Source organism: Cyclopterus lumpus, chromosome 22 (genome assembly GCF_009769545.1).
Source record: "Cyclopterus lumpus isolate fCycLum1 chromosome 22, fCycLum1.pri, whole genome shotgun sequence".
Lineage (NCBI taxonomy): Eukaryota > Metazoa > Chordata > Actinopteri > Perciformes > Cyclopteridae > Cyclopterus > Cyclopterus lumpus.
The window spans coordinates 18,966,696-18,979,400 of NC_046987.1; the positions used below are offsets into that span (position 1 = coordinate 18,966,696).

At 44.1% G+C, this 12,705-nt stretch overlaps 1 protein-coding gene across 1 annotated transcript in view; it reads left to right on the top strand.

The window, feature by feature from the left end:
- Positions 1-7,313: 7,313 nt before the first annotated feature.
- The window catches only part of slc7a14a (solute carrier family 7 member 14a), a 7,065-nt gene continuing 1,673 nt past the window's right edge, over positions 7,314-12,705 (top strand). Inside the window, exons 1-6 of the mRNA XM_034562650.1 lie at positions 7,314-7,620; positions 7,910-8,146; positions 9,455-9,672; positions 9,786-9,932; positions 11,994-12,202; positions 12,309-12,456. Of these exons, the coding sequence (XP_034418541.1) occupies positions 7,314-7,620; positions 7,910-8,146; positions 9,455-9,672; positions 9,786-9,932; positions 11,994-12,202; positions 12,309-12,456 (1,266 nt within the window). The remainder of the gene's footprint in view (positions 7,621-7,909; positions 8,147-9,454; positions 9,673-9,785; positions 9,933-11,993; positions 12,203-12,308; positions 12,457-12,705) is intronic.

Genomic DNA, 12,705 nt, shown 5'->3' on the forward strand with positions numbered 1-12,705 from the left:
TGGACTTGATTGGGACACTTTACCCTCAGTTAAAAGCTCATGAAACCATTGACGCTTACTGTAATTTTTTTACTGAGACGGTTTATGTTTTTATAACTAATGGAAGAATTATATTAGCGTTAAGGTAAACACAGTTCTGGCTTGCACACGTAATCAACAGTGGTTAGTATGAGGTGGCACTTTAACACTCTAACTAATCAATCTGCATAAAGAAAAATACATTTTGGAGCCACATTTAGTGAATTTAAACACGTATGTTTTAGATTAACATGAGCTTTAACAAGAAGGTGGATGATGCTCATCGTACAGGTGCACAAACAATTGGACTTCAGGGGATTTCTCCATTGTGTTGCCGTGGTAATGTAAAGAGTCAGAGTGGAGGGGAGGAAGCACACCTGAGGATTCAGAGAGGTTCACAGGTGAAGTTGGAATCGATAAACACACACACAAATAAATAATGAAGGACCATCAATTGTCAACAGACCGACAATTTGAAGCGGTTTCCTTACACACACACACACACACACACACACACACACACACACACACACACACACACACACACACACACACACACACACACGTCTTTCCGTGCTGGGATGCAACAAAAAAAAGAAAGAAAGAATAACCTTGATGAAATGTAAAGTTCTCAAACTGTCCTGATGCGTTCTTCTCCAGTCTTATACGAACCCAAGACAGATATACTGCAGCTATACTCACATCTCGATCATAAAGGACCAGGCAAATGTATGTTTTGGTGCAAAAAGATAAAAAGCCCTTTCAGACACTGCAGCACAACGATGCCTGCAGAGAGGATGGAGGGGGGTGGGCAGCAGAAATGGATCGATAGAGACAAAAAACGGTGGGAAGAAAGGTCTTCTGGCAACCAATGGCAATGTTTCCCCGTCTCCATCCTCTCCGATTGTCCCCGTACATGTCACGGTACCGGAGGATTAGTCGGGAGGATATCGATTAGCCCGTTTTAAGCCAACACCTGTGAGGTTTACACTCGTGCACCAAGTCGTAGGTGGGGTTCAGTGTCCTGACTGTGCAATGAACCCATCGCTTTGCTTTAGTGCTTGAAGGCCACGTCGAGATATGAGCAACGGGGAGCCGCAGGGAGTGATACCGTTGTTTTTATTTATCTCTCAGTCCGGAGCCAGACTCCAACGCTTCAGGCTCCTCACTGTGGTGCGATTAGGGCAAAGATAGATGGAGGGGGGGGGGGGGGCGGTGCAGACCTGTCTGTAGCAGCAACACTTTCCACTTTGGAAACTGGGAACAAGTGGGGAGCAGACAGGTGCAATATTTCTTCTTTGCAATGCAATATGAAAATATATTTAATATAGTATTTAATATACTTAATGGTGGACATTTTTAAAAAGCCAGAATATGAGCCAGTTATTGTAGAGAGTAAAAGTGGTCGGACAGCCAACCGACGTGGTGTTTTTATTGGTCCGGTACCAGTCTGGCAACACATTGCACCAAATGGGTTCGGGATGACATCGCTAATTTGTTTATACCAAAATGTTTAGACTTTTCCTGGACCGAATGATTTTCCGCTCTTTCCTTCATCTTCCGGCACATTGATTATCGGCACCATGTGCAGTCGCCGTTTTTTTTTAACATATTCGACATTTTTTCGAGGCCGCTGAGCAGCATGCAGTTATTTGAAAGTCAACAAAAGTTCAACAAAAACACACTTTATTCTTTCTCACACCGTCTGTCTGAATGTACCTTGTTGTTTTAGCGCCTGTCTCTTTAAGAAGAAGAAGAAGAAGAAGAAGAAGAAGAAAAAAAAAGGCCCCGGTCTTTCAAAGGTAATCCTGGAGCCTCGGGCGGTGTGTTCTCTAACGAGCCGGCGTGTGTGACGTCGGAAGGGGAGCCAAATTCGAATGGCTTGATTTATGATCTATGCGGCCCCCCCAAAAAAAAAAAAAAAAAAAAAAAAACCTGACTGGCTTGTATTACTTCCCAGTTGTGGTCGGTGTAGGCACTCGAATGTATGTGCACGACCACTGAACACGACTGTAAAACAGTCCACTTACATTAAACTACTCAAAATACACACACACACACACACACACACCTTTTGTCTTCACTTGCAAGCAAAATACAAACAAATGCAAATGTGCTTCGCTGACTTGCGTACAAATGAGCCGGATCTTAATAACGTTCCCTCGCCAGGCGACTGCTTTACAACTTCCTGTTTTTTTTTTTTAAGCTCTTTGATGGATGGCTGCGTCTTTTCTTGCATCCCATCATGGACAAAGCTTCTAAAACAAGATGAGCAGAACATTACATTAGTAAAAAAAAAAGGGTGAACTGGATTAGGAGCTCCAGTGGCTCCTCTACGGATTAAATCTCCCCTTCTATGATCACATTAACACATTTTTGTACAATGAGGTTTTACATATTTTAAATATCTTTAAATTGATTATCCGCTCTTCATCTAATTCTTGGGGTGGGCGTCATGTAATTACCGTAATTCCTCCCCGCCCCCTCCCCTCCTCTCATTCGCTTACGGAGAGGTTACACTTGCTTATTGGCTGTCGCTGCCATGACGATGGTTCGACACGAGGAGAAGAAACTAATAATCTTACGGTAAATTACAGAGGCATGTTGTGCAGCCGTCTCAGTGAAACTGATGGTAAAACGTCACGGTTATTATTTAAAATTCAGTCTCTGAACATCGACAGACAGGGAGAGTTGTGTGTGTGTGTGTGTGTGTGTGTGTGTGTGTGTGTGTGACTGATGAGTCAGGCGGGTGAAATCAACCTGCCAGGAGGCAATTTCTCTTTAGTGTCAAATGAGGAATCAGATTCATTAGGCTTGTCAGAAGGGGGAGGGGGGGTTGACTCTACATCTCCACCGTGTCACCAGACAATTACTGTAAGACTCCTCAACCGGATCGTGTCATTTTATTCTTTTATTGAACACGTTTTTTAACGTATTTTTTTCCGTATCGTAAGCGTGCCGCGTTGGAGGAAACGACGCGTCAAACAATCGTTAACACGATAATGATGTCACGCCTCTTGACTTTTAAAGAACACGATGTTCAGCCGACGGAGGACAAAGGCCTAATGAATGCGATTAACTGAGCGTGGATATGTATTATGGATCGATAACCATTTATTATCACGTTTATTGTGACTGCACGGTGCTGCGAGCACCCCATGGAGCGCCTCATAAATCTTAACACTGTGCACACTCACGTGAATTATGCACACGTCATCGGCAAATATGTATCACTATTTCTATCTTGGAAAAGCACGAAAAAAAACCCAACTGACCGACAAAAGAAAAGATATCGTAATCGCCGAAAGAACAAAAATGGCCGATTAGCCGTCTTTCATCCAACAAACAGATCGACGTGCTAGTGGGCCGCACCGTGGACCTTAAGCAGGTCAAACATTCGACACGTTGCACATCTGAGTTTAAAGCGTGTCGGTTTATTTCGCTTTATAAAGTGGTTAAGTGAGATGTCCTCGACGATGACTCGGCTCCTTCCCGTCCCGCCCTTTGGGTTCTTTTTGGCTTTTCGCGGCGGTCGGGTGCAGCGCGAGCCCGTTGCCAGAGTGAATCCGAAGGGCTCTCAGCCTTATTAAGCCCATGCGGCACTTACTGTAAAAGCAACGAGAGCTCAATCAAGTTATTCATCCATTAATTCAGACGCTGGCATGGGGGGTTGGACTCAGAGAGGGGGGAGGGGGGGAGGGGCGGAGGGGGGGGGGGCTCAGTCACGGCTGATTAGACGCCGGGGTGGACGGCCCCTCTCGTCTGGAGGAGGAAACACTAAAACGGAGATGCTAGAGGTGGCGGTGATGATTATGATGACGGGGATTCAACTATTGATCTTTAAACGGCGGCGGCGCAGAGCAGATAATGGGAGAGGGGGAGGGGGGGGGGGGGGTGTATCGCTTAGTGATATGATATTGAAGAAAGGTCTCGTCTGAATTCTATTACACTGCTCGTCTGTGTGAAGCCGGGCTCACATGAGATTTACCAAATGTATTTGTGTACACATCCATCGGCCCTCTGTCTGTCTGTCTCTCTCCTAATGAAAACGGCAGCAGCAATATGAGGAAATCCTGCGTCTCGGTGTTTAAATATAAAACGTATCGCCCCCGCGCTATATTAAATAATTCAGTAGCTAACGGCGCCGCTGGTGATTTTTCCTCCATTTAAAGCTCTGGACACCGTGCACATGCGGCCATTGGATACGTAGCAGCTGCCACCGCAGACGCCTGTAGAGCGGGTTTGTGTCCATCAGAGTGCAGTGATCTGGCATTTAGAAATGTCCCTACACCATTTTTTCTCGCCCATTTCCCGACAGCTATGCCAGTGGAGTAAAACATTTTTTATAAAAAATGAATGAAATGCCATTAGAGATGCCCCAATCGTGGGCCGTACCGGTTGTTTTTGTTCTAGCAGGTAAACAAGGCTCCAAACTAACCCTTTTTTTCACCTATTACAATCATTCAGAAATTCTAAATGTTCTCCTTTTATTTAGTTATTGTCGTCTATTTGCATAAAGACACACGATGTGCGCACGAGCATGTTTGAACCACAGGTGTGTGTCGTGCTAGTTTGCACACGTGCAGAAGCAACCAGGCATTGCATGCATGCATGCAGCTTCTTTTAAAAAAAAATAAAATAGACGTGCAACATCGGTTACTTTAGTTTTGTAGGTTGGAAATGTTTAACCTGCTGCAACAAGAAGAAATAGTTTGACTTTTTTGGTAAATATTTGCTTTCTTGGTGGTTTATTGATCCTCTAATCGAACTCGGCGAGAGGAGCAAAGCAGATTTTTTTCCAAAATGTTCAAAAGTACAGAAGGTTGTCTGCAACATTACTTATAATATTACATTTTATTATAATTTATTGGAAATTACACATTTAGAATCTTCATCTGGATGATGATTTAAATCACAAAGCATGAATATGATATATACCTGGCGGTGGGTCTTGATCCATACTGGATTAGTGCTGCAGCTCTTGACGACTGTAATACTGACCTCCTAGTATGATGAGTTAGCAGTTTATTTATATATATATATATATATATATATATATATATATATAAGAAATTAATTACATATATTACATATATTTGAAGTCCTTTGTCATGCTTTAAATTATATTTACAGTAAAACACGTTGGCTTTTTAAGTGATTTAATATCAAATGTTATTTAGTTTCAATCATTTTAGGTTGTTGAAACAGTCCTCTCTCTCTCTCTCTCTCTCTCTCTCTCTATATATATATATATATATATATATATATATATATATATATATATATATATATATATATATGTACAGTCCGGTATATATATATATGGAACTTACATATATTACATATATTTATGTTTGTCCAGTTCTTTGTCATGCTTTAAATTATATTTACAGTAAAACACATTTTTTAGGTGTTTATTGATTCCTGATTTAATATCAAATGTTATTTAGTTTCAATCATTTCAGGTTGTTGAAACAGTCCTCTATATATATATATATCCGTGTTTGTTGACCTGCGACTGTTCAAACAGCTCAAACACGGAGCGGGCGGCGGTCACTGTCCATGAAAAATAGCCGGAGAATATTAAAATGTCACAGACGCATTGAAAAAAAGAAAGATGACGGAGCTCATAAACATCTCGTAAACATAACAATCTCAAAACGGAGACCATTTGGTCCCCGAGCTGCTCCGCTTTTATTTTTTCACCTGAGTTTACGGAGCGTGATTGGATACGTCCACAGGTGACAGTTACTTTAATTAAAGCTGTTGAACACACACACACACACACACACACACACACACTGACGAAGCCCAACTGGAGGAGAGTGTTGTGTATTCTGTTCATAGCAAATAACATTAGCTTTTTTACATTTTCTGTTACTTCTTAAAATTGCCGTTTTTTTGCCAAGATTATATTGCCTGAAAAAATACACGTTACTTTCTGCAATAATATATTACACATTTCATTTTCAATAACCCCGTAAAGACTGCTCCAGGTGGCATTGAACCCACTGACGATGGCTGACGCTCACTGGCGCGTCTCCGCTGACTTGTTTCATCACGGAGCAATCAGGATACCTGTGAGGTGGCCTCGTGACGGGTTTGATAACCCCCCCCCCCCTCACACACACACACACACACACACACACACCTGTTGAAGCTCCTTCCCTCTCTGCACTTGCTTCCCCACTCGCGCTGAGTGCAGAGACAACAGCGGCCCACTCCTGGTTAAACAGCCGGGTAATTACAGCCGTGGTTTGAGTGGGTCGTGTTACAGCTGAGAGGCGACGTGAGCGTGTGTGTGTGTGTGTGTGTGTGTGTGTGTGTGTGTTTGATCAGTTACAGGCGCCTGTTGTTCAAAGTGGGTGAATGAGTGAGTGTTAGAGAGAGAGAGAGAGAGAGAGAGAGAGAGCTGTAATTGACGACTATCATAGCTCTCTTTTCAATAGCAGTTGAAATATGACATCAGAGACACTGTTGAAAAGTACAATGAAGCCGCTGCAGTTTGAATATGTTCTATTGTTTGTAATTGTGCAAAAGGTATTGATTGATTCAGCTGCACGTTTCACTTATTTGGTTGAATCGCCGTCATGATATGAGGAGATATGAAAGTTGCATTGCAGCTACAGTATTAGACAAATTACCAGGTTAGTTTTTCTTATTTTCGACAATTTTTTGTATGTACACTCATGTAGTGAGTAAAGGTAACCTGAAATACTTTAAAGATGTATTCAAGTAGAGTATTTCAGTACCACGTATGCTACATTTACTACAATGTTAAAATACACAGTCCTGTAGAATTGAATAAAACCATAAAAGCCAATCTGCATGTACAGTTATGTGAAGGTTCAGTAGACCTGCAACTACACATGATTACCGATATCGCTCCCTCTCCCCCCTTACAACAATGTTTGCCTCTGTTGTCGTCGCTAATGAGTTCGGCTGCTATGGCAACAGGGCTGCAGGGAGAGGACTGATAATTAGCTGCTTCCACATTCAGGTAGATTGCGTAATGCACGTGAAAAATCACACCAGCCAGCCTTTTTTTTTAAATTTTTTAAATGTATTTATTTTTTCCCAGATAACTTTTCTCTCTCTCGCCATGCGGGGAACGACTAAGACGACGTTCCACTGAACCAGGACGAAAAACGACGAGAGAGAGAGAGAGAGAGAGGCCGCAGAGAGCGACGACCTCCTTCACGAGGAAACAGTACAAGTACAAAGAAAAGGAAAACATTTTTAAAGAGAGAACTTCCCTTTTTTGACTCTTGACCCCTTGACCTTTGACCTCAACCATGACCGGTCTGGTCGAGAAGCTCAGGAGGGTGCAATGGCGCTCGTCGTGGAACACCTTCACGTCCCGCGTCCTGAGAACCAAACCCGTGGAGTCCATGCTGGATTCGTCCGCGTCCGCGTCGGGCACCAGCTCGCACGGCACCCGGCTGGCGCGCGTCTTGTCCACGGTGGACCTGGTGTCGCTGGGCGTGGGCAGCTGCGTCGGCACGGGGATGTACGTGGTCTCCGGGCTGGTCGCCAAGGAGATGGCCGGCCCGGGGGTCATCGTGTCCTTCATCATCGCCGCCGTGGCCTCCATCCTGTCAGGTGAGCTCTCTAGTCACGACGCTGATTATAACATCGTGCAGGGCCTCCGGTATGAAGGCGGCTGTCGTACGTTTCCCCCATTACACTGATGCAGTATGATTTCTATGAACAGCCTTTTAATATCTATGCATTTAGAAACAAGGGCAAAGACATTATACGGGCAACGCTGTAATAGAAAAGGCCCTCGGGGGGGATATTAGAGTACCGCCTTAATGTGCCTATCAATATTCCATGCATACATACGCTACAGCCCCATCACGGTGATGGACGCCTTGTCTCCGTCTCTCAGGGGTGTGTTACGCAGAGTTTGGCGTGCGGGTGCCTAAGACCACGGGCTCGGCCTACACGTACAGCTACGTGACGGTGGGCGAGTGCGTGGCGTTCTTCATCGGCTGGAACTTGATCCTGGAGTACCTGATCGGCACGGCGGCGGGGGCGTCGGCCCTCAGCAGCATGGCGGACTCGCTGGCCAATCACAGCATCAGCGACTTCATGATATCCCACATCGGGACGCTCAGGGGTTTGGGTGAGTGGGGCGAGCCGGGAGCTTTACTAGGACGACGATTTACGATGAAAACCGGTAATTAAACCGGATTAATATGAGACGGAGGTCATGTGTCATACATGCAATATGGTAGGGATGGTTTAAGGAATTCACGCTGTTTCATAATTGATAGTCAGCAAATAAAGCTCTTTATCTATACTCATATACCTTGGAAATAGCTGACTATATGGACAGCAGTTTATAGCGACTAGAAGGTGTTTCTATTAACAGGGGAGAGAATATGATCTCGGCACATCTTTTATATTTTTGATTGATTGATTTTTTTCCAGGCACCCTGAGTCCTCCTGGAGTGATTGACAGATGTTAATAAACTCTCGTCATGACAGTTCATGTTATACAAATGAACGTAACGTCATCTGGGAAATGAGCCAACCGGCATCAGACTTTTTAAACTCACACAGATTTCCAAACTGATGGGGATGTCCGCTAATGTGGCGCAGCGCTGCATCTAATGTGTGTGTGTGTGTGTGTGTGTGTGTGTGTGTGTGTGCCAGCTGCCTCTATCCGGGTGGCACCGCCCTGACAGCCTCTTCCTGTTGAACGCTGCCCAAAGCGGTGGTCGCGGTCACATGACGAGCAGCGCGGACAGCTGTTCCTTTTCCTTGTTGGAGATAGACGTCAGTGTGTGTGTGTGTGTGTGTGTGTGTGTGTGTGTGTGTGTGTGACCACCTGTGTTTATTTATAACGTTTCCTGTGCACGGGCGGTATAATTATTCATATTATGATGCAGTGCCATGTAATGTGATTCGTTAGTTCGGTTGACAGTTGACTGTACCTGATGTTGCGAATATAAGTGTAAATATTACATTTTGGCAATGCTGAGCCAGATTAAACTAATTGTTAGAAGAAAACACAACATTTCGAGACCCGACAGCTGACTTTTTAAATACGTTCACTGCTGACTCTCGTGCACTTAACTGGCCACAAAAATAAATGAACAAAAAACGAAGAATACGAGGTTGTTTTTGTGTGTGAAAAGTAGAAAAAATAAAATAAAATGCTCTTGAAAGTTCTGAAATAAGATGTAACATTCGGGCCTGTCGGTATAAACGTAGATCTTGGAAATTAGCACTAAAAATATATTCAAGATGCATGTTGTGTCTCAACATAATAATATTTTTTTCGTTAAGTTATGCAGGGCAACAGAATGCATTGAAAAAAAAAGCCTTTTAAAACTTACACTCAACCACCAAGGAGCTGTGATTCCACAGGTGCGACGTGTCCAACTCTAATATCCGTGCCCCCCCCCGCCCCCCCCCCCCCCCGTAGGTAAAGGGGAGCAGTCGTACCCGGACCTGCTGGCGCTGCTCATCGCGCTGCTGGTGACGGTGATCGTCGCTCTGGGCGTGAAGAACTCGGTGGGCTTCAACAACGTGCTGAACGTCATCAACCTCGTCGTGTGGGTGTTCATGATGATCGCCGGGCTGTTCTTCGTCAACGGGGACAACTGGGACGACGGGAAGTTCCTGCCCTTCGGCTGGTCGGGGGTACGCACGCGCACACACACACACACACACACACACACACACACACACACACACACACACACACACACACAAAGGACCCCGTCTTTATTTCCCGTACGTCTGCTCTGTTCCAGGTGATGCAGGGCGCAGCCACCTGTTTCTACGCCTTCATTGGATTTGACATCATCGCCACAACCGGAGAGGAGGCCAAGAGCCCCAACACCTCCATCCCGTACGCCATCACCGCCTCACTCATCACCTGCCTCACCGCCTACGTCTCTGTGAGTTCTTACCTTTGAAGACCACGGAAATTGATTATCGCGTCATTTGTGTCCCTTTTGTTGGCCCCCCGTGGCACGATATACTCAAAGTATCATTTTTTGGGGCGTGCACGGCGTGGTAATGAGGTGAGATAATGACCTGGCTCACTCTCTCCAGCAGCAGTTTGTAATTCATACACATAAATATAATAATAAAACTGAATTAGCAACCCCAAAATTCCACTTCCTATAGAACCGTCACTCCATCCACTGATCAATATATTCATGTCTTTATATATAAAAATGTAGGGGACACAAATCATGAAAATGCAGTCTCCGACAACTCAGATTTAAAATAATAAGATAGGATAAGATAAGATAAGATAATCCTTTATTAGTCCCTCAGTGGGGAAATTACAGGATTACAGCAGCATTGCTCACAGTAATAAGTAAAAAACAAGTAGTATAATAACAGAAATAAGATAAAAGAGTAAAAACAAGAAGAATATTATATATACAGACGGAGTAGAAATAGAATAAAGTGGATAAAGTGTATAAAATAAATTAAAAAATTAAAAAGTACTTAAACTAAATAAAAATAAAACATAAATCTGACGAAGCATTCTTTTGTCCCTGAGTATATATTTTGGTCATTTTCGTACTCATTCATTTACATTTTTTAAATTCATAATTCTTCATCTTCACGCCTTTTTCGAGTTCTTTCCAATACAAGACGCGCCGCCCCATAACGTTGAGAAGTGTCTGACACGAGGATGGAAAGATCAAACAACAGCACTCCAACTGCGTGGGCGTGTGTGTCTCACAACTAATCTTTACATATTCAGCTCTACCAGAGCTTTTGACTCGGTTGTTGCTATGGGTACAGCGCAGCAGCGGCCTATCAGGAGGGAGAGTTTTTGTTTCTTTTTTTTCGACATCGCCTCGGGGGCCAAAAAAGCTTGCACCGAACTTCAAAAACTCTTCTACTTGTCTCTGAACACCTCGTCTTCCTCGTTCTTTCTCTCCCCAGTTGCATCTGTTTCTCCAAACAACCCTCTTCTCTTGTGCTACAAAGTCTCTTAATCTCCATCTTCCTTTACTTTAAGATTCAAGGTCACTTTAACCATTAAGCACATGACACGTCACACACTTTAAAACACCCATCAAACTAAAATGAGACCTTCCATGATGAATTTCCTCACATCCACGCTAATGAGTCAGTACATCGTATTCTCTCAAGAGGGCAGAGAGGTCGGATTCCCCTTTACATTGGACAACGGGTTAAAGGAGGAAATTATCTATATATCTTCCTCTATATATATATAGAGATTTATCTATCTATATGTCTTCCTCTTTGTGAGGTCTACCCTTTTTCTTTTCTTTTTTTTTTACGCAATCTGTTCATGCAAAGGCCTCGCTTTTGCATGAACAGTGTCCGTGACAGATGGCCCTGCATGATTACCCACGTGCACACACACACACACACATGCACACACATGCACACACACACACATGCACACACAGAGGGAGGGAAGCGTTACCAACGAGCACTCTGCATGTGATGCGGTGTAAAGCTATAGGCCGTCAGGACGGAGCTCAGGGGTTCAACTCCGAGGCACATTTAGTAGCTTTTTCCGGAGCTTTCCTTCACATCACATGGTCTTCATCAGCAGGTGGAGGTGGCTGCAGTTCTTTGTCCTTTTAAAAGCTCAAAAAAGTGCAAAGTTCATTTTCTGACCCTGAGGGTTCCATTCAGTAGCTTTTTTCTGGAGCTTTCAATCACGTCACACGATCTTCATGAACTTTCTTTGATGCTTTTTTACGTTATTTAAAAGAAAAAATATAAAATTCTAAGGAAAGTGACCTGCATTGGCGTCTTCCACATCGTTTTTTAAATACTACCACTGTAGATGCCACATTCTACACACATAAATATATATTTTTCACTTTAAAAATGAAAGATTAGCTTTCACAGAAAGCACATTCGTAGAGTTTCTCTACAGAACGTGTGCAACACCTCAGGCTGAACACCAGGTTACCCGAACTCTTTATTAACGAACACACTCGTTCTATCCCGTCCAGGTTTCTGTGATCCTGACTCTGATGGTGCCGTTCGATGAGATCGACGCGGACGCCCCGCTCATGGAGATGTTTGCCGTGCACGGCTGCATGTTCGCAAAGTACATCGTGGCGGTGGGCTCCATAGCCGGGCTCACCGTGTCCCTCCTGGGCTCCCTGTTCCCCATGCCCAGGGTCATCTACGCCATGGCGGGGGACGGCCTGCTCTTTAAGTCAGTCCACACAGTTATTTGGCTGCTCAATCTAAATGGTTGTGTGCAACTGAGCTCTCAATCAACTCGCGCGCGTGTGTGTGTGTGTGTGTGTGTGTGTGTTTAGGTTCCTGGCCAATGTGTCTTCCTACACAGAGACCCCTGCTGTTGCTTGTGTGGTGTCGGGCTTCCTGGCTGCCCTGCTGTCCCTCCTGGTAAGCCTCAGAGACCTCATCGAGATGATGTCCATAGGAACCCTGCTGGCCTACACCCTGGTGAGCTATAGACCACGTGTGTGTGTGTGTGTGTGTGTGTGTGTGTACATGCAGGGTGCTAAGTTACTATATTTAGCTCAACGTGTTAAAAGAGATTTATTCTGAGGCAGTTGCAAAAAAAATAAATCAATTCCTTCCATAAGATTTTGGCAAAAAAAAAAAAAAAAAAACTGTCTCTTTCAATGATTGTGCACGAGCAACAGGGATGCTGGGAAAAAGTAATCCCTCCCAACGCATGAATCGTACAGA